Source organism: Aspergillus niger (assembly GCF_000002855.4).
Source record: "Aspergillus niger supercontig An02".
NCBI lineage: Eukaryota > Fungi > Ascomycota > Eurotiomycetes > Eurotiales > Aspergillaceae > Aspergillus > Aspergillus niger.
Genome location: NT_166519.1, coordinates 257,700 through 278,114, shown reverse-complemented (window position 1 = coordinate 278,114; position 20,415 = coordinate 257,700). Strand labels below are relative to the sequence as shown.

Genomic DNA, 20,415 nt, shown 5'->3' with positions numbered 1-20,415 from the left:
GGTTTACTTAAGGTTGACCCGAGGGATTCGCATCTAGACCCCGAACTTGCCCGCTCCCAGTCCACCATCTCACCCGCGACGGCTCTCTTACGGGCCTTTTGTCAGCTGCAACAAAGGGAAAAGATAGAACAGCAAAAACTAGGACAAGAATCCAGGGAAAATATATACTAAAAGCAAAATTAATACAGCCAGATTAGGAACGCTCCAATCTTCAGCTGCTCTGTTCTTTCCGTTCGATGGTCCATTCGGATTCGACCCAACCGACCGATAGGTCAGGATCTACTGTTCACCAACCACAGTTACACGAAGCCAACAACCCAACGGCTTCGGATGACAATGAAATTGGTGCGATCTCTGCTATAGTCCCCGGTCAAGGGAGTTTCCATACTCCTCCGCTTTATATCGAAAAGTCTTCAGCAGACCCTCTGCAGGATGTAACTCTGCAGCACCACTCACACCCACATCATCTGCCTTCGCTTCAGATTCGCACGGATCTATCAAACGCCAGCCAGATGAGCCCGCCAAGAGAACCCGAGTCATTCGTGCACCACAGCATCTCGTCCAGCAGCCTGCCCCGGCGCACTCCAAGCTTGCGCGGTCTGTTCGCCGGTCCTCCAACCAGCGCAGGATCCCTGACTTTGTCTCCCGCCTCGCTCATATCTTCCCCTCAGCTTATGGCCATGGGAGACATCACGCCTTTGCCATCGCCCATCGGTGGCATGTCGCCATGGAAACTACCACGGCGCAATTCCCAGTCCTTGTCTCGGACGCCTTCAGTAACCTCTCGCAGCGGTTCCAGTCTCGGTTTGCGACTGAGCGATTCCTCACAAATGCTCGGTACGAGCGAGTCCCGGCCACGAAGCAGGCAATACATGCTCCCCGACAAGCTGTCCGACACACCCATTGAGACACCCATCGAGTCTCCAACAAAACCCCGTCAAGGATCTGGATCAAAGCATTCTCGCAACCGTAGTCTCAGTGAATATGTACCTCCCGGTCGGGCTATCCCCGTCAAGCCACGGCCTATTGCAGTTTCAGGACCAGGAATGCCGCCGGGCATCACTGCATCTGTCAGTACCGACTCGAAAACGAACAACAACAGCAATAACCTTCATCGCGAAGAGTATCTGGCCGTCCACCGTGGGATCGCATTGCCCACGGTCCGTCCTCCTACGCCCCCTCGCAGCAGTCGCAGTGGCTCCGATGAACGCGATGACGAACCCGTTATAACACCGTTAGCCTCCGGCCCCGATGAGATATACTCGGTACGCTCTGTGCACACGCAACAACGTCGCAAGTATCGCAAGATACGTCAGCTAGGTCACGGAACATTCAGTCAAGTCTCCCTCGCTGCACGTATAGAAAGACGAGAAAGCGACGACGAAACCATGTTTTCCAGTCTACAAGACGTGAATCTGGTGACACAGAAACTTGTTGCAGTAAAGATTATCGAGTACGGGCCGGCAGGTGGTGCAGATGAGGAGCGCTTGGAGGTTTCCCTCAAGCGCGAGGTCGACATACTCAAATCTGTCAACCATCCGTCGTTGGTACAGTTGAAAGCCTTTGGTAGCGACGAGAAGCGCGCGCTCTTGGTTCTGGACTACTGTCCCGGAGGGGACCTTTTTGACGTGGCATCATCGAGTCCACGGCCAATGAGTCCACAACTCATTCGTCGTATTTTCGCCGAATTGGTGGCGGCCGTGCGCTATTTGCATGCGAACTTCATTGTGCACCGCGACATCAAACTTGAGAGTGAGTAACCCCTGATTCTTCTCTCCTTTAGCGAGCCAGGCTGACAGCTGTTCCTGTAATCAGACGTACTTGTCAACCTGCCAATGCAAGCAATGGAAACGATCACGGATTGGCGCACGTACGATCGAGCCGTCATCACCCTCAGCGACCTGGGTCTGTCCCGACGAATACCCGAGCCTCCCGAAAGCCCTCTTCTCCAGACCCGGTGTGGGAGCGAAGACTACGCGGCGCCTGAGATTTTGATGGGACAGCCGTACGATGGACGATCAACAGACGCATGGGCCCTGGGAGTGTTGTTATACGCTATGATGGAAAATCGGCTTCCGTTCGACGCATTGCCGGGCACCCGAGGCGACCCTGCCAAACTCCGCGCGCGAACGCCCCACCGCATCGCACGAGTCGAGTGGTCCTGGTACCGATATGCCGACAGCGATGACGAATGGGATCCTGAGAAAGGCAAAGACCTAGAAGGTGCCCGCGATTGCGTCGAGGGGCTATTGAAACGCAACACGAAACGGAAAAGCCTGGACGAGATCGCGTCGATGGCGTGGATTAAGGAGGCGATCGACATACCCGGCGAACTAAAGAGGGGGGATAAGGAAGTGCCATAGAGCTGGTCTCTTTTCAGTGGTTTTTTTCCCCCTCCTCTCCATTACATTATCTTCTTCTTTTTTTCCCTTCTTTTCTTCCTCACCTTACACTACTTATTTACCCATCTTTCTTTCTTCCTTTTTCTTTCGTTTTAGACTTGCATCTTATATTTCTTTACTAACATTCGTTTACTGGCGCATTGCGACCATATATAATTCTTATTCTTGGGTTTGGAGACGGATGAATCCTGTTGTGTCGTCGAAGACACCATGCATTGCAGCATCGAAACCGCTTATCTTTACCTACTTACTGAGTTCTGTTCACTAACTAGCATGAGCCGACGTTCACTTGGGTGTTTCCACCCTGGTCACTATTACTGTCTGTTCGTTCCCTTTTAATGTTGACGATTATTCATACAACCAACCCTGTCAGGTTTTATATGCTATACTATACTATACTCTCATGGAAAGACGCATTCTCTCCATTGCGGGATCACCTAACTGTAACTGTACTATCGTGAACAAAGTACAAGTCAATAATAAGTACCAATACCACAGGTGTCGACGAAAAGGAGAGACACCGGTGTCACAGACAAAATAGATAATTATAATTAATTAAAGTACGGCAGTAATACACGATTTATGATATCACTCCTGATCCATTGCATTAAGATGATTGATTGATTGATTGATTGATCGATCAATCTAGAAGAACTAATTACCGAGCAAGTACTGAGGGTCTGTCCGCCGGCACGTCTCCTTATCGGACTTAACTAGCTAGTTCAGTAAGTAGTAAGATTAGAGCAAACTATCTACTTGTTTACTTACTGTAAAGTAAATATTATAAAAAGTATTATTGCCGATCTGGAAAGAAGGCTACTACTGATCGTACTTTCGAGGGAGGGGGTCGGGAGGGGCATCTGCATATGCAGTAAGCAACTACTAACAACCGACATGATCATTTCCAATATTCTGTCTGTCTGGGTTAATAATTTTTCACCAGAAAAGGAAATCGGTGGTGCAGGTGAAGAGTCGGTCAGACGTGACTTATATTAGTAAATATATGTTCTCGACCGCTATCTACAATGTAGCAAGTAGATATTAGTGTTCAAGAAGGTTGAAATAATGAGCGCGGATGATCGGATGGCGGGCGGATCGGTGGCTTTCGCTTCCAGGAGGAGAACCCGAGAAAACCCCTGAAGAGAACCAATGTTTTTGTTCGTTTCTTCTCCCCCGCTGACGACGGCGCGCGTCCTGCACAACCCCCTGATTGGCTTCAGGCTGAAGGATGTGGTTTCGAGAAGACCAATAGAATGATGCGGCCCGATCAGCAGGAAAACTGAGTGGTTGGCCTTTTCAATCCTGCACTGTTTGTAAGCCCTAGACTCTTGGTACTAGTGGTAGATTGTCAGTTTGAACAAATGGCAGGCAGTGACTAGCTGCAACTGCAGCGGGAGTGGAGGCTGACGACAGCTGCTGCGCGGTCTGTGTCCTCTGATCGCATAAGATAGTGATCTGTTCAGTGGCTTCAGTTGTTGCCTGTCCAGAGAGAAGAATGGTAGGCAAAATGTTCGGATGCCCGCGGGACCCAGACTCCAAAGTGGACACGCAAATTCTTGAGGATCCAAAGCCAAAGACTGTTTGGCTATCGATTTAGTCCCTTTTCTTTTCTCACTTGCCACGTCCCAGGGTCTGGATGGATTTGTCTCGAAATAGGAGAAACCGAGTTGGCCCCGTGGACTAGTCTCACTAATCATATAGTGTGGAGTCACCCTACAACTGCCTAAGCCCGCCGCGCCCCCCATTCGAGGCCAACGACAGCCTCCCCTGTGCTGCCATTTTTAATCTTCTGGGCGGGCCCCCCGGCAGTCTTATATGGCGCATCTCTTCCTCCCCTTCCCGGTTTCATCTCAATTTCCTTTCCCCTCTCCCCTTATCGGGGTTTTGTGGCTAGGCTGAGAGGTTCACCGCTTAATGCTCGTATTTGATCGCGTTCTTGCGCCCATATGTAATCCCGCCGTATATTCCCTCCCTCTCACTTCTCTCCCTCGACTGGCAATGGTCATCTGGAACCATGCCTCTTGAGTCCAATGAACCCCTCGACCGCGAGGATGCCCCGTTCCTTGCCTCGGGTCAAAGGCCCTCGTCCCCTGTGGATGAAGGGGAGCCCAGTCCGTCGGATGCACAGAAAGAACACCTTCGGAAAACTCGCTTTCGCTTAATGTTGACCCTCTTTGCCATGATTCTGGCCGTCGAAGTTGGCATCTGCATGTCCAACGGCCCCGTCACCCGTATATACGAGTCCATCGCCTGTCGAGAGTACTACGCGCAACATGATCCCACCCAGATTGGGGCTGACGGCGAGGTCCAGGAGGAATTGTGCAAGGTTAAGGCGGTCCAGCAGGATCTGGCTGCAGTGAAGGGCTATATGGAGTTTTTCGATGGCATTCTCAGTAGGTCACGACGAAGGCACCACTGTTTCGGACGAGGCTACGTCGCATCTCTTGTTCCCTAGTCTCTACCGATCGGGCGCCTCCCTTTTTGCACTTCATGCGCGACATATAGACGAGGACCCTTATTCACGTTCCTTCTCATCCAGGTGCTGTGCTAGCAATTCCATACGGTCTGTTGGCTGATCGACGGGGACGGAAATCCACCATTTGTCTCAGCATTCCCGGATTCGCCCTGAACTGCATCATTCAGCTGGTGGTGATGTGGCGCCCAGACGTCTTCCCCCTGCGAACTGTCTGGGCATCCTCCTTGGCTTGGTTGTTTGGCGGAGGCCCTGTCGTGGCTTTCGCCATTATCTGGACCATGATGTCGGATGTGTCAACCGAAGAGGAAAGGTATGCGTGTTCTAGATGCCACAATCGTTGGTGGGATTATAGCTAATGATTCTCAGAGCGGCGATATTCTTCAGGTTCGGCGTGGCTAGCATGGGGGCCGATTTCGCCTCCAGTGCCGCCAGCTCCTGGTTGATGTCACTAGACCCGTGGCTTCCTCTCTTACTAGGTTGGGGCTTGGCTGTTATTGGCATGTTCTTCGCCTTATCGCTACCGGAAACAATGCGTGTAGTATCATCGCAGCCGACTTGGAAGCAACCGAGCATGGAGATGAGTCAGGTATCACCGGGAAACGCCGAGTATAAGGAAGTTCCCAGCAAGGAACAAGAACAGGAGGTGCTTAGCGATGAAGAGACTCTTCAAGGAGAGGAAGCTTCTTTCACGACCAAGACAGCACGACCAACCTTCTTCGCTTCTGCGAAACAACGGTCGCGGGCCTATTTCGCGCCCTACTCCTTCATTTTCAGGAACAAACAGATCATGCTCCTCCTTACCGCGTTTCTTGTCTATCGACTGAGCCGTGGCTCGTCCTGGTTTTTGGTCCAGTACATCTCCACGCGGTATAAGTGGACCCTGGCAGAAGCGAACTTCCTCATGTCATTCAAGCCGGCCTTGACCATCCCGTTGTTCTTGTTCATCCTACCGGCTATTTCACGACAGCTGCTCAAAACCATGAAGCCGACGCAGAAAGACCTGCAGCTCATGCGCATCAGTATCGGGCTGTTGGCGGTAGGAACGTTGGGAATCGGTCTTTCTCCTAGCGTAGCCATGTTGATTCCCAGTCTGCTCGTTCAGACATCCGGGTCTGGATTTGTCTTCCTGACTCGTGCGCTCATTACCACCTTGGTGAATCGAGAAGAAACGGCACGTCTCTTCACCATCATCGAGGTTCTGCAGTCGGTGGGCAATGTCATTGCCAGTTTGTCCATCACCACGGTGTTCCAAATTGGGCTGGAACTCGGAGGGCCTTGGATTGGTCTGGCCTGGATGATGACGGCGACGGCCTTCACTCTGGTAGGTGTAGCTATCTGGATGTTTCGGATTCCTTCTCGTCAGTCGGATGACAAGATGGAGGAAGACAACGAGGTGTTTTGAACTGGTGGGACCTGAGCAATGTACATATATAGAACTATAAGATTTTTCACTTCATGTAAATAGTATAGATGAGAAAGAGAAAGGAACTTGCTTGAAGTCTGTTGATGTGAGGGATGAACTACTTACTTACTATAACTATGGGCGGTGACCTTCCAGCCTCGGTTTCCCGATCGGGGAAGGTGATTACCCAAGCAGGACTAGTGCGGGAGAGCAGCAGCAGCTCGCATGTGAACATCTCAATTCCATTCCTTCGTGCTGAAATCAACAAATCACTGGGACTTTCTGCTGGTGCCGCCAACAACCCCCCGGTCTGATTTGAGTTGGTCGCCATATCTTCTCTTTGATAAGATACTATCGGCTTTGCTCAGCAGGTTCCCCCGCCTGCCGCGCCAACCGGACAGCTTCACACACCCCATCCTGGTTCACAAGCTTACTGCAGTTTGCTGTCAAAGCCTGGTCATGTCCACTTTGCAGTTTCACTAATCCCTTTAATCTCATCATCATCGAACATCTCTTGTCATGGAGAGATTTACTCAGTTTCGCGATCGAGGTGCGTATGCAGATCCCCGACCCTAGTCATCGTACCGGCGCTCGATTACTGACGATAATGCGCTGTGTAGGAACGGGTGTCTCGCCCTTCTTCCCGACTCCTCGTCCATCGCTCAGCTACCCCCAGTGGGTTCTACGAATCTTCCTCTTCTGCGTCCGCCTTCCGCTCTTCATCTCCGTTTGCATCGGCTACTTCCTGCTTTTTCAATGGCTTCCAATCACATCGCTGGGAAGGAAGGCCGCTCTGTGGTGCATTCTAGGCGTGCCCAGCGTCTGGTGGGTTGATCTTCAGGTGGACGGTGTGAGAAAAGGGTCAGTTGCGCCTCTCTGCAAACTCTATGTCTATCTTGTAGAATATCTACTGAGCTCCTCGACTTTTAGAACCCTCAACAATGACCGGCATCAGAACCGTCTACCCGGTCCCGGATCCATCATTGCCTCCTCCTTCACCTCTCCAATTGACGCACTCTACCTAGCCGCCGTTTTTGACCCCATCTTCGTATCTTGCTACCCCTCCACCCGCGAAGTTGAACAACTATCTGTCTGGCAAGCAATTATCCGCGCCTTCGCTCTCCCACAAGCAAAGCCCCCGCCCCGAGCCCGTACGGTTGACCTGAAAACCATCATGCGGAAGTACCCCGGTCGGCCTATTGCCCTGTTCCCAGAGTGCACGACCACCAACGGACAGGGCGTCTTGCCGCTAAGCCCCGTTCTGGCGAGCGCTCCTCACAAGACGAAGATCTTCCCTGTGGCCCTGCGGTATGAGCCTAAAGACGTGGTGACTCCAGTACCCGGGTCGTACATGACGTTCCTGTGGAGTCTGCTGGGTCGACCGAGACATTACATTCGGGTGCGCATTGGACAGGCAGTCGTGGGCGTCGCTGCGGATGAACTGCCAACGCATGACGCTACCATATTTGATGCTAGTGCTACGGAGAATGGATACCCTCATGACAGAGACGATGAACGGCCCTTCAATGAGACCTCCGTGATGGTGCTGGAAGAGCAGGTGCCGAACTATGTAGGGGATTCGCTGGCTCGGCTTGGCAGAGCCAGGCGTGTAGCCGTTACGGCGCCGCAAAAGTTGGAATTTGTGAAGTTGTGGAAGAAGTCATATTGGACATGGTAATATGCCGTCAATCACGGCTTGCAGATAGGCAGTTGCTCATAAGTAGATAAATATCAGTATTCTGGCGGAGCCACCTTATATCCTTTCTCTATTTGCGGACCATTCTAACCAATTGGTATCCCTTTTACGCAATCGAGGAACATTTGCTGTAGCATACAACTTGCTTTCATGCTTCGCTGGACGGAAAGGGGTTCCCAAGCAAATAGCCTACTAGGATATAATTTCCATGTTTTCTCACTGACATGCAATGCAATAGCAAAAGAAGAACACGTCCAACAGGCACGTGAGACAACCATCGAGCGATTTTACTAGAGATCCAAAATTACTTCTCCCGATTCATCGTGTCACCATAGAAAATAGTTGTTACCTCAATGCTCTGTCTATATCTTCAAAGAACCTAGCCATGGCCAACGAACATTGTCTTGCTACCAATCACCTAAAAGAAATGCACGTCCCTACCAGAGTGAAACATCACTGGCAGAAGAACTTTGTCCTCGTGGAGGTCCTTGATCGCGGCGTGGAGACTCACCGGTATCTTGGCTAAAGCCATTTCATTGAGGCGATCTTCCAAGTATCCAGCATAGTATTTATCATAGAAGAACCGGATACCCCAGCCAACCATTTTGAAAGCCTTGCCGGCTGATGTAAAGGTGCCATCCTGATCTGGTTGTTTTGCCTTCTCTTGTCTGCCTTGCTGAGTCTCGTCTTCATCATCACTAGACTCACCCCAGGAGAAGCTCTCCTTGAGGTTCTCGTGAAACCAAGTTGCGTATGTCCCTGCCTTCTGCGCATCGAGGTAATGGTCAAGCATATCGCACATAACCAATTTCTTTTTGTGCATGAAGTTGTGCCAAAACTCGACCAAGCCCTTCTCAGGAACGGCATTGGAAAAACTGAACAGGTCTGTGGCGATTCGGCGGGCGTAGAATTCATTGCCTGTTCCCAGTTCCAATCTGCAAAGGAACCATTGCGCCCCTGGCGTGCCAGAAAAACGTGCCAGAACCCATTCTCCGGCTATAGCGTGAAGATTGGCTTCTGTGACAAAGTCGATCATGCGAGAAACTCGTCTCTGCTCTGCTGAAGAGCCGTAGTTTTTAAGTTTGGGCCGACTGTCGCGGTCTACGTTTTCTGTTTTCTGAGAAGATGCCGTATCCGGCGCTGGATCTTGGCCGTTGGATTGTTTAATTTGCTGGTCCTTTGGGTTTGCTGGCTGTGCATCGGTTTCATCACCCTGTGCGGGCGTGTGCGTGTTGGCCGGGGCAGCTTCTCTGAGGACGGTATGCTCGATTACATCGACCAAGTCCAGTTGCCTCTCAAGGACCTTTCGCTCACAGCAGAAGGCCACCATCGTGAGAGTAAATCCAGTACTTATGGTACACCACCCATCGATCATCTCTTTATCACTTGCGGCATTTTTGACCTTCGCACGAAGCTCTTCCGGCTGCAGCATAGTTACCACAATGCGCTGAATGTCAAATACACCCTTGATGCCAGAGCTGTTCACGACAATGGGGTTCGGACAGATGATCTGCTCGTCACGCTCGCTGACTTTGTTGGCCTGCGCTCCAGATTCATTGCTTTCATCTGGAGATTTATCGTTTCCAACAGAAGTTCCGTTGTCTCTGTGTGCAGGGTCGCTTTCTAGCGCCATGCGGACAACATCCTGGATCTCGGCTTCAAATTGTTCTGCCTTCTTGGAGTTTTCTGTTGACTTTTCCTTCTCAGCTGCTTTACCTTCCATGAAAAGGCTCCCCTTGTGAAGGTTTGGTAGCTTAACTCCCCATGACTTCTTCCTCCCAATCCCCGGAGCTTCAGGTGTCTGGGGGGTCTGAGGAGTCAGGGGCGTATCGGGCTTTTGCACATTCCCATCCTGTTTCGCATCTTCTTCCGACTTAGTTCTCCGTGCATAGTCGCCAGCATTATTCAGTGTCTTAACGAGCTCAGGGAAATGTAGAAGCCTGTTCAGTGTGTGGCTATCATATTTCCTGATGAGTTTGACCAGCTCTAGAAGCAAATTGACCGTTTTTTCGTCCTGATAGAAAGTTGAGACGAAGTTGCTAGCATTGAGCAGCATGTCAGTAATACCTTTGGCGATAGTCAGGGTTTTGGTGCGATCCTTTCGGAAAAATCTGACGAGTTCACCATTGACATCGAATCGTGACTCGGTGTAAAAGGCGTCAATGTTCGAGGCGTACAAAGACCGGCCGCGTATTGGGCTACCATTGTACTTGCCAGTCCAGTTGAAGACAGAAACATCGTTGGAGGTGATCACCACTTCATCCATTAGCCGCGACAAAGCCTTGGTAAGGCCCTCGGCTGGGAACGCTGGGAACTGCACTCCAAGGACACCCATCAACGAGTACGCCTTATCAATAGCCTTGGTGCACTGTCGATGCGATGCCAGCATCATAACGCTATGAGCAGAGAAACGGCTCCTCTCCGTGCCATTCCACCAGCTGCTCAGGCCTTCGACGTTGCTGAACTCGGCGATCTTTTTACGATCATTCCTTATGGGCTCGGTTGCCTTGCGTGCGAGGGCTCCAAGCAGCAGGTTGATTGTTCGCCTTACTGCCTTCTCTCGTGTCAGTCCATTATAGCGCTCAGAAACCATCTTCAAGATCAGCTCTCTAATGTCATCCGGGTCAGCGTAGCTTGGCTTGTCCTTGAATGCTTCGACAACGAGTTGGACAGAGTAGCTGATACGAGCTCTCGCCGTTTGCTTATCCAAGTTCTTGGGCGCGGCATATCCAAAGAGCTTCAGAGCGCGGATGATGCTCTCTGCGCCAATCGTCTATATCGCAGTCAGAAAATAAATAGTATTCCTTACCGGATGCTTATCTTACCTCTTCTGCCTCACCCGGTGTGGTGGAACTGATTCTTTTCTTCTCACTCATCTCTCTTTCCTCCGCGACTGCCATTTCTTCCAGTGCCTTTTTTACCCGGTGATGGTTCAATACATCATTGACGACTTTCGGTGCCTTGCCGTTGACGTAATTGAGGTTCTGGGTGTAAAAATCAATGAAGGGGCAAAAGTGATAATAGAACCCCAAACTGTCAACCGGCCGCGACAGCATCTTCCAGTCTGCGTTGGCGTAAAACGTCATTTTGCTGAGCACCAGTTCCTGCAGTGTCCAGCCTCTGGTAGCCCATGTTGGCTTCCACTCTTTGACTTCGTCAAAGCGCGAGACAGGCTGGCACCGAGGCTTTGTCTTCATAGTTGTACTGACCACGTCGCTATCCTCGGAGTGATCCGGCTCCTCCTCTTCAATATTGTCTTTGCTTTTGCACCACAGGTCCCACTCATCCAACCATTCCCGGTTGTCCCACGGAGTATCCAGGTGGACCAGGCAAAAGTCTGCGTTTGCGTACCATTCTCCCATGCGTGCTAAGGACTCACTCAATTCAGCGTCCTGTCTCTTGTTGATACAGCAGTTATCCAGCCAAATATATCGTCTACCCGTCTTGGAGAAGGGTCTGTTCTCAAAAATTTCTCGCGCGCGACTGATAGACTCTTGAAGCTTCCGTGCCGACCTCTTCTGCTGCAAAGCCCTTAGCAAATCGTCCATCTCATATGACAATTGGCGATTTGATCGATATTTCGAGATTCTAGATTTCTCTGATGCGTAATCATGCTCCGCGCTGAAGTACTTTTCCGCCGCATTTTTGGCCCTCTTCTCTGCATCTTCTTGTTGCTTCGCTAGGCTTGGTAGACTCTCAACTTCTTTCAGGAAGTCTAACAATTTCTGGTAATTGGTTTGCTCCAGATCTGCCTGTCTCTTGTTTGCATCCTCGACGGTCCGCTTTTGCTTGGTATCGACCACATCTCTTTCTAGCATGGACACCCTGAGAGACGTTACGAGCAGTTTCCGGATTGATTTCCCTGCATCTGGTCTCTCCTGTAACAACTTGCGCAATTTCCCTGCGATTGTATTGATCTTCTGGTCGCAGAGAGTGAGAACCGCATCCATATCATTGTACCCAGCCAATCCTCCCGGGGCCTCCTCAGCACGTTGGGCTTCGCAGACAAGCGCATAGTCAATTTCTGCACCTTTCCAACTATGGGACAGCATGCAATATTGATCTTCCTCTCCAAAGAAGCCCGTATCAACCAAATTCATGGTATCCAAGTCAAACATTCGAAGCGGAACTGAGTTGTCATCTACTTGTCCAGCGAATGAGCTGATAAGAAGGTCGGAGTCTTCGTCCATTGACTTGTCCAAGTAATCGTTGTAAAGTCTAGGCTCCGTGCTAGACCTAAGGATAAGATGAAGAAGACCTCTGAGCTTTTCATCATTGGAGCTATTCTCTTTTGTCACGATACCTTTTACCCTGGCCATTTCGCTGTTTGCAGATTCTCTCAGTTCCTTAGCGCCCATAACGAGGCTCGATTTCATGGCTGCATCGCGTATGCTGCCTAGGAGTTGATCTTTGGTATCAACCTTCTCTACTTCCGGCGTAGAACCGTTCGATTTGTCGTCCGCCGATTCCCTTGGTTCATTGCCGTTGCTAACGAGGCTCGCGTCCGTTGGCGGATTGCGTAGACTACCCAGCTGTTCATTTGCTGTGGTAACTTGGCTTATTGCTGGAGAATTGACGGCGGAGTTATCGTCGGCAGCTGGCAAGATAGATACACCGAGCTCCTTGTCTGATGAATTTTCGCGTCTGAAAGATGGTAGTTCGAACTTATGCTTGTTCTTGAACATCTTGCTGGATTTTAACGAATAGTGGGGCTGACGATGGATATCAAAGATTCACGAGATATGTAGAAGTGGGAATGGCAGTTCAAAGTCACTTTCTGATGATGAGTCAAGAAAGACCGTAGTCATCTTGCCAAGTTATATCCACAAAGAAAGGCTTATCGAAGCTGTAGGCCATGCCAACCGCACCCACCATCTCCGCATCGTGCTGTCCACCACTTGCAGGTCGACTGACGGAGATATCCGACAGCCCGTAGCCTAGCCCTCATCTTCGATCGGCGATCTACCGAACGTGTAATGTTTGATCCGAGGATCCGACATGCTGACAGCCAGTAAGCTAGCGCCGTGTTGTTTATTTAGCGCCGTAAGAGTTGATACATCTCCCGAACCAGACCCGGGTGCATTAGCGGTGCGCCTCAGCTGAACCACATATCCCCGATGGCAGGTCCCCGGGGACATGTTGCCCACGAAGATCCGTCTGAATAGGGTCGCAGATTGGTACTACGCGTCCATCGTATGCATGTTGATGTCGCAATTTCCTTCCTAGCGGCATCCAGCCTGCTATTGGCAGTCTTGAAGCCAATGGTGTGCCGCTACATGTCACTGGAAAGCTTCTATCTCATGCAACCCTCAGCCGCGCGAGTGTCACCTTCCATTTCGCAACCCCTCCAGCTGCAGTCTGACGGCGAACTTCGGACCAAGCACCGATCGTGTAGTTAGCACTTTCTGGGAAAGGGGGGGGAAAGTGCAACCCAAATAACAATAGTCTCTGCGCGCCTCCCTGAATAACCCCATATCCCCTAATTGTAAGCTCAGCATGGCTTCCTATCACCGAGTTCTTGGAGTTTTCGGCAAGTCCGTCAAGGACAAAACGCTGGAGTGCGATTGGTATGTCTACGCCGCTGCGCGAAATCAGGGTAACTTTGCTAACCATTCTACAAGTGATATTCATCCATGGGAAATCAAAATCAACGGTGAACAATGGCCAGGAAAGATCCGCCTAATCGGGTTTGTGGATGTGTTCTTCCTTTTCTCTTACTCGGCCAACGCACGTTTCGAGAAGGGAATCATTGTCTACAGTATGCCCTGGTAAACCTTGCTATAGAAAACGATTAGCATTTGTTGACTTGCTCATAGAGGAAAGGTATGACCTCGAAAAGCTCCTCCAGCAAAGCGATGAAGCTCGTGCGGAAGCTGGCGAGAAGACTTCCAAGGAAGATCTCGAGAATTCTAGCGAAGAATATTCCGATACTTCTGCTACCCCAGAAACTCTCTTGTCAAGGCTTCCGTGCCATGAAAGCAAGGAGGGAGTGATTCAGACTGAGGTGGTCGAACTCGGTCGCGAGACGCCGAGCTCGTCTTCTCAGTCGGAGATCCAACAAGGCATGTTGCATACAGTGTTCCACATCCGCAAAAGGACAAGTCAGGACTAACTGAGTTCAGCCACAGACCAACCCACAAAGGATGACAAACGTCTGGACCGTCTAGAGTTTGGAAACACAACATTGTACAAAGTACGAAGCTTGGGCCACGAGGTGGGTCTCAAAAACCGATATCCAGTTTCCTCTATTCAGGAATGGACCATCGAGATTAACAAACCCTACCATCGGGCGCTGAGACGTATGTGAGCCTGGATTCTTTGGTTTCCGCATATGTCCGCCTGCTCTGTCTTTTGATGCTGACTATGTTTGCGACGTATGTGAACAGGACGCATTAAGCGTGCCATCAAGGAACACACAACCACCGAGCTCTTGGAAGATGTGGTCCGATGTGGGTTTATCTCACATGGTCAGATGGCCGGCCACGTTCTATCCAAGTACCTCGTGGGTGGTGTTTTGGATGACACTCTGACGAAGTATATCGAGGGATTGGCGGTGGGAAATGGAGCTGGAAGGGTGCCACTGGCTAACCAGGGGTACTGAATGTAGTATATATTTGTGATGGGTATCCTGATCTTGGTTGAATGTCAGATGGGGTTGTGATTGTTGGTCATGATGATCTGATGGGTTGTGGTAGTAGCTCATAGTCGTTGTGGTAGTTATAGACGATTCTGGAATAGGAAATCCATGTGGAGGTGTCCCAAGAGTCTAACCCGAAAGGGGTAAACTGATGAGGCATCACAACTAGGCCTGATATGGCAGGCGGCACTAACCCCTTTTTGCGCGGGCGAGCAATTGCATCGCCGGCCTTGAGATTAATCTTCAGCTTCGACCTCCCCGCGGACTCTCCACTCCACTTGGGTCGGCTCCAATTCCGGAGTAATATGCTGTTCCTACAGAACAATGGACTTTGTACGACTTCCCCCCGTCCTGTCCCTTACCGCCGTCCTTCAGCTAATTCCTCCAGTGGTCTCGTCTCATCGGGGGCTCCCGCTCGCTGTCTACTAAAGGCTTCCGGGCCTCCACTCCCACAGAGCGATTGGCGTCCTTCAAACGGACATGCAATACCCTTCAGGTGTGTTAGCCCTTCTTCCTCCTCCTAGTTCCCCCGTCGTGATCTTTCCGCTCATTCAACCTAGCAAATATGGCGCTCCAATAACTCCTCCACCGGCGAGCAATCCGCGACCGTCCACGCGCGTAATTGCATTGATCGCCTCATTTCCGTGCTGAGCGACGAATCCCGCGGCCCAGCTCCGCACCCATGCCTCGCATATGCCTCCTCCTCGCAGATCTTCGTCACAGTCACCAAGCTCGCCTTGTCTTCCTATGACGATGGCATGCTCCGATCCGCGACCGTGTTCTTCAACACCCTGATCGATTCGGAGGTCGATGGTGTTGTCGATAATCGACTCTTTGCCCGCGCCCTGGTGGATTTAGTGCGACGTGCCGATAAACACTCGGAGGACGTTGAGGGACGACTTGTCGAGCTTCTTTTCGGCGTGGCTAACAATATTCGTCTGCAGCCGAATATCCTGCCTGCGTGGTTCGCTCCGCGGTCTGATGACCAGGATCGCGAACAGAGTAACGGTAATAACACTGGGGCTGAGTTTGCGGGTGCAATGAGAAAGGACGACTTTCCGTTGTTCTACCTGCTCGTGGAGTATGTGCATCATGCTGGAAGAGCGGGAGATTTCGCTCGTACGGGATTGCTTTATTTGATCGAGACGGCTTCCAGATCGAAGAATCTTGAGAGATGGTTGATTGAAAGTGACCTTGCTACCCTTATGGCTACTGGGTTGGGTGCGCTGTATAGTCAGTTGGGCAGGTGAGTGCTGTTAAGGTGGTTCGTGCTGAGGATGGGGAGTAATGACTGATATCTGTTGCAAAGCTTGACCTTCCCGGAGAATACGGACGAGAATATCCCACATATCATTGCGCTGTCGGATCACGCGCAACAAGATACTGCTCTTCCGCCACTGCTGGGCATGTCTATGGACTCGTTCATGTCGTATCTGTTGTTCTGGCAGGATACTATTGATCATTGCAAGTCGGCGGAGGTCAACGGGACTTTGTTAGATCATTTCCAGATTCTCTTTCTGGAACAACTCTTGTAAGTTTGATTGTGTAGTTGCTGAAATGCGGCTTGCTCACTGTACTGCATGCAGGTACCCGTCATTACTTGAGTCTTCCGATGTGCAAGGGGGCTCAACGGCCGCTGTGCTTACCTATTTGTATCGTATTCTCGAGTCGGTCCACCAAGAAGACTTGGTCCATCGGATTCTTCATTTTTTGCTTGCGTCTCCCTCTGACTCGGAGCCTGCGACTGTCGGAAAGAACATAGGTATGTCTGCCAGCCGACGCAAGTCGCTAGATGTCTTGGCCGCTTTCTCCGAAGAAGCTGCGCGGCCCTCGCCGTCGCTTTTCAACTTGAGAGATCTTGCTCTCCTTGGGCTTCAGTCGACAAATAGACAGACTGTTCTGGCGACATTGCGGGTAATGAGCACCGTCCTGCAACGGCACCACACCTTTGCACGGTCATTGATACGCACCGTTCCCGGCCAGCATGCCAAACAACGGACTGTCGGGGCGTTGAACGTCGAGCTGGAACAGCTTTTGAACATGGCCACGTCTACTGTTGATGACCCTACGTTGAATGAATCTTATGATAACTACCTCAAGGACGGGATGGCAATTCTCGAGGCCCGGCTGTGCATTCCCCCAGCCGAAGATTACCCGGAAGAGAGCCTGCCGCTCGAGCTGCGACACGACGACCCCATTGTGCGCGAGCTGCTCAATTGCCTGGAAAACTTCTTCACGAACAGTGTTATCGTGAACCTGGCGTTGACCGAAGTTCTCGGGAGCATCGCCTCATCGCACCTGATTGCTCTTGACGGCTGGCTTCTCGTGGACCCTTCCAAGTACATCTACAGCACATCAACGAACAAATCTTCAGAAGAAACCCCTTCGACAACCCTTATTGAACAGATCCAGCGAGCCTACGAAGAGCCATCCTGGTCCCACACCGACACTCCAACCCTCACTTCGGTACTTCAGAAGCTCGTGCAGAAGATCCAGAAATGGCGCAAGGACGTGCCAGACTTTGACATCCTCGTCGCCGCGCGTCGCGATCTCCTGCACCAAGACGACGAGCCTATCAAAGGGTCCGGACGTTCTCAGCGCAACTCTGCACCTCCAACACGCTCCTCCTCCCGACACCCAACATCCAACCTCGACGCAGACTACGGATCCCCTCGCGGCCGGTCAAGTCGACCCCTCGAGTTCTCCAGCACCGCCACCTCCTCTCCCAGTCGAGACACCATCGGGTCCCCCTCTCGCGATCTCCCCTTCCGACCGCCTCGCGACGTCTCCACGGCGCGCAGATCCGCCGCCGAAGAACTCCGCCAGCGTCTAGAACAGCCATTCCCAGTAGACGATGCACCTCGCGAGGCCAGCACCGATACCACAGCAGAGCAAGCAACTGACGAATCAAACTATGACGCCGGCGACACAGCAGTCGTCGAAGAAGAACCCCGCACCGCGACTCTGGGACATGTCCTGACCAACGTAGTCATCCTCTACGAGTTCTTGTTAGAAACATCGGCTGTCGTGCAGGCGCGGGGAACGTTATTCGGGGAGGCGGGCTATCCTGGAGTAGATGGTCCTGTAGATACTGCTACGGTTGAGGCATAGTCAACTACTGTCTATTGATAGGGGTTTCTAGTAAAGTCGTGGGCGGGACCTGCGATTATGGGTGACTGAGTGATTGTATGGATGAAAATATATATACATTATTGTATTTTGCTCGTTTTTCTCATTCCTGGTGATTATAGCGTGTCTGAAAGTAAGACCTCGATGTAGCTTTTTACATGGTACGTAGTAGCTAGCTGCCTGCCTAGGGAGTTCATTAAGCAGTATTATAGTAGTATTAGTAGACAATCGTGATGAATTGAAATGGACATTGGACATTCCTCCCAATCGGAGAACGCGATCATCCTATGCTACAGTAGTAAGAAGTTCATGTTTCTACCACAGTTGGTACTCATAGTGACCCGCGAAGATCAGTATCACCCGTTGCGGTTCAGTTATACTATAGTAATAGACCGTTATAGACAATGATACAAGATCACTAACCGATTTGACTACTACATAATGTAAGTAATGAAGGCTTTACAATAATACAATGATTACTATAAACATTCTAATCGTTATTACTACTGAGATTGTGAATCCTAGCCATTATCAATTGTATGATATAGGATGGAGATGGAACCGCAATATATACGCACCACTCATCTATGGAAACTACTTACTATCCCCGCATTGCCAGTTAGCGTACTAACCACGATACTAACTACACAATTAAATAGTATACTCCCTACTTGAGTCCCATCTTACATTACAATGCCAAGGGATAACAGAATGGACATAGTCATAGTAAATTCCTAATTCCATAACCAGATTGACACCAGTGATGACTGCTCATAATGAGGAAGTCATGTGATGTGACTTCAGTTGGCTTGTATCACACGAAGTACCAGTAAGAAATATGGCAGAGTTATGCTGGAACTGTTTTGAATTAATATTTGGCTTGATGGTCAGGAACAATAGTAGTGTTGCTATACAGTTTAACCTGATACGCTCCTACTTAGTCCCATATGGTAAATATTTCGTATTTCGTATCTACGCGTCTCGTTACGCGCAGATCATACATTCGGTCCGAGTATAGTACTAGGTAAATATAGGTACACGCGCAACTAACCCCATGTGAGACGTGGTAAGTTGCTTTGCCCTTCTCTTTCCGTCCATTTCCAGATCCCCTCTAGCCATTAATGATACACGTACAGTACAGATAAGTGCTTGTCACTCTTCACGTAGTATGAGAAGCAAGCAAGCCAGCGAGCAAGCAATTAGGGAAAGAAAATACCCAATGGTATGATAGAGAATAAAGAATCGAGAAAGTAAGCAAATAGTATTCACATCACGCGATGCAAGCCCAACCATCCATCCAACCAACCTGATCATGCCCCCGTTACCACAAACGCCATAGATAGATAGAGAGAGAGAGAGATGGTGGTAGCAGAAGGAGTAGCAAGAGTATGATAGTAATTCAAGTCAAGTCAAGAATGCGCCCGCTCTTGTCCACCCAGTCTAAAGGATAATAAAAAAGAAAGAAAGATGGAACCATCCATATCGATATCGAATCGAACCGAATGGCTACCCATCACGTAAGCAGACGAAAAGTCCCTCGAACCACATAATGCATGCCAGCTGACATTCAAGCCAGTTCGTTCCGAAGAAAACGCGCGAAATGAGAAAAAGAATCGTAGTGGGCATTAATTAATCACTCTCTTCTTTCGGACGACGTCCACCGCGCTTTCGTTTCGGTTGTTGTTCATTCTGATCACTGTTATCGTCGTCGTGTTTCCGACTAGCCGGTTGATCAGGAACCTTGGCGATGATGTCAGCGAGGAAGTCGAGCACTTCGTCTTTAACGACGGCTTGTTTGAGATGCGAGGCTGTGACGCGTTTCGAGTTGCGGTCTTTGGCTTCGCGGGCGGCTTTGGTGACGAGGGAAATCATGAAGAGTTCGAGAGCTTTGGCTGTAAGGCAATTATGATTAGCATTAATATTCAAAACATTTCGCAATAATCAGTTGAGATGAGGGTGGCAACTTACACACTGCGATAGGAGTAACTTGAGCGACTTTACCGACATCTTCATCGGCTTGCATGATGCGCTTTATACGCGCGACGGGAAACTTGGTCTTCACTTCCACATTGACGGGTGCAGGAGCGGGCTTCGGAGGCTCTTCTTCCTCAATAATTGCGACGGGTTCCTCTTGTGGTTGTGGTTGTGGTTGTGGTTGAGGTGGTGGTGAAGGTACATAGTCCTCTTCGTCGACGGGGTCGACGGGGTCGACGTATTTGGAGACGGGCGGATGAGGCGCGACCTCGGCCGCTTGGGCGATACGCGACGAACGACGAGCCATGTCCGGATCGGGAGGGAAATATGAGGAGGATTGCTGGGGAACCCTGGTCTGCGGGACCGGGTGGTGAGGAAGCGATGGTGGTTGTTGTGGTAGAGGTGGTGGTTGATACTGCGGGGTGAAGAACGGCGAGGCGTCGTAGGAAGCGCGATGGGCGAAAGGATTCCCGAATTGGTAAACCGGGGAGTGGTGAGGATGTTGATAGTGCGCGTTGTGGTTGAGGTTGTGGTTGTTGAAGGTAGGTGAGAGGGGAACTGACTGGAAGGTGGAAAAATCAGGGGATCGTGGACGATAGGATTGGTCTTGGTCTGTCATTGCTGTGGGGATATTTTTTTTTCTTGTTTTTTTCTTTTTTCTTTTTTCTGTTTTTAATTTATAATAATTTTCTTTTTCTT

At 50.4% G+C, this 20,415-nt stretch overlaps 7 protein-coding genes across 7 annotated transcripts; 4 read left to right on the top strand and 3 right to left on the bottom strand.

Moving 5' to 3' along the window:
* Positions 1 to 236: 236 nt before the first annotated feature.
* On the top strand, positions 237 to 2,363 carry An02g01290 (uncharacterized protein; the record flags this gene model as incomplete). Its single annotated transcript, XM_001399232.3, has 2 exons — positions 237 to 1,752; positions 1,816 to 2,363. 2 exons carry the CDS (start codon positions 237 to 239, stop codon positions 2,361 to 2,363), a joined length of 2,064 nt encoding a protein of 687 aa, XP_001399269.1.
* Positions 2,364 to 3,056: 693 nt separating this feature from the next.
* Positions 3,057 to 3,298, bottom strand: An02g01280 (uncharacterized protein; the record flags this gene model as incomplete). The annotated part of the gene is made up of 3 exons (XM_059746060.1): positions 3,057 to 3,119; positions 3,171 to 3,206; positions 3,290 to 3,298. 3 exons carry the CDS (start codon positions 3,296 to 3,298, stop codon positions 3,057 to 3,059), a joined length of 108 nt encoding a protein of 35 aa, XP_059605999.1.
* A 1,118-nt stretch (positions 3,299 to 4,416) lies between these two features.
* An02g01270 (uncharacterized protein) lies at positions 4,417 to 7,958 on the top strand (the record flags this gene model as incomplete). Its single annotated transcript, XM_059746059.1, has 6 exons — positions 4,417 to 4,795; positions 4,942 to 5,188; positions 5,263 to 6,199; positions 6,652 to 6,830; positions 6,899 to 7,141; positions 7,211 to 7,958. 6 exons carry the CDS (start codon positions 4,417 to 4,419, stop codon positions 7,956 to 7,958), a joined length of 2,733 nt encoding a protein of 910 aa, XP_059605998.1.
* Positions 7,959 to 8,394: 436 nt separating this feature from the next.
* On the bottom strand, positions 8,395 to 12,661 carry An02g01260 (uncharacterized protein; the record flags this gene model as incomplete). The annotated part of the gene is made up of 2 exons (XM_001399229.1): positions 8,395 to 10,749; positions 10,802 to 12,661. The coding sequence occupies 2 exons, from the start codon at positions 12,659 to 12,661 to the stop codon at positions 8,395 to 8,397; spliced, it is 4,215 nt and encodes a 1,404-aa protein (XP_001399266.1).
* An 811-nt stretch (positions 12,662 to 13,472) lies between these two features.
* An02g01255 (hypothetical protein) lies at positions 13,473 to 14,577 on the top strand (the record flags this gene model as incomplete). The annotated part of the gene is made up of 4 exons (XM_059746058.1): positions 13,473 to 13,734; positions 13,793 to 14,077; positions 14,171 to 14,275; positions 14,363 to 14,577. The coding sequence occupies 4 exons, from the start codon at positions 13,473 to 13,475 to the stop codon at positions 14,575 to 14,577; spliced, it is 867 nt and encodes a 288-aa protein (XP_059605997.1).
* A 360-nt stretch (positions 14,578 to 14,937) lies between these two features.
* Positions 14,938 to 17,724, top strand: An02g01250 (uncharacterized protein; the record flags this gene model as incomplete). Its single annotated transcript, XM_001399227.3, has 5 exons — positions 14,938 to 14,946; positions 15,002 to 15,109; positions 15,174 to 15,859; positions 15,923 to 16,144; positions 16,200 to 17,724. 5 exons carry the CDS (start codon positions 14,938 to 14,940, stop codon positions 17,722 to 17,724), a joined length of 2,550 nt encoding a protein of 849 aa, XP_001399264.1.
* Positions 17,725 to 19,371: 1,647 nt separating this feature from the next.
* An02g01240 (uncharacterized protein) lies at positions 19,372 to 20,335 on the bottom strand (the record flags this gene model as incomplete). Its single annotated transcript, XM_001399226.1, has 2 exons — positions 19,372 to 19,634; positions 19,711 to 20,335. The coding sequence occupies 2 exons, from the start codon at positions 20,333 to 20,335 to the stop codon at positions 19,372 to 19,374; spliced, it is 888 nt and encodes a 295-aa protein (XP_001399263.1).
* Positions 20,336 to 20,415: the final 80 nt, after the last annotated feature.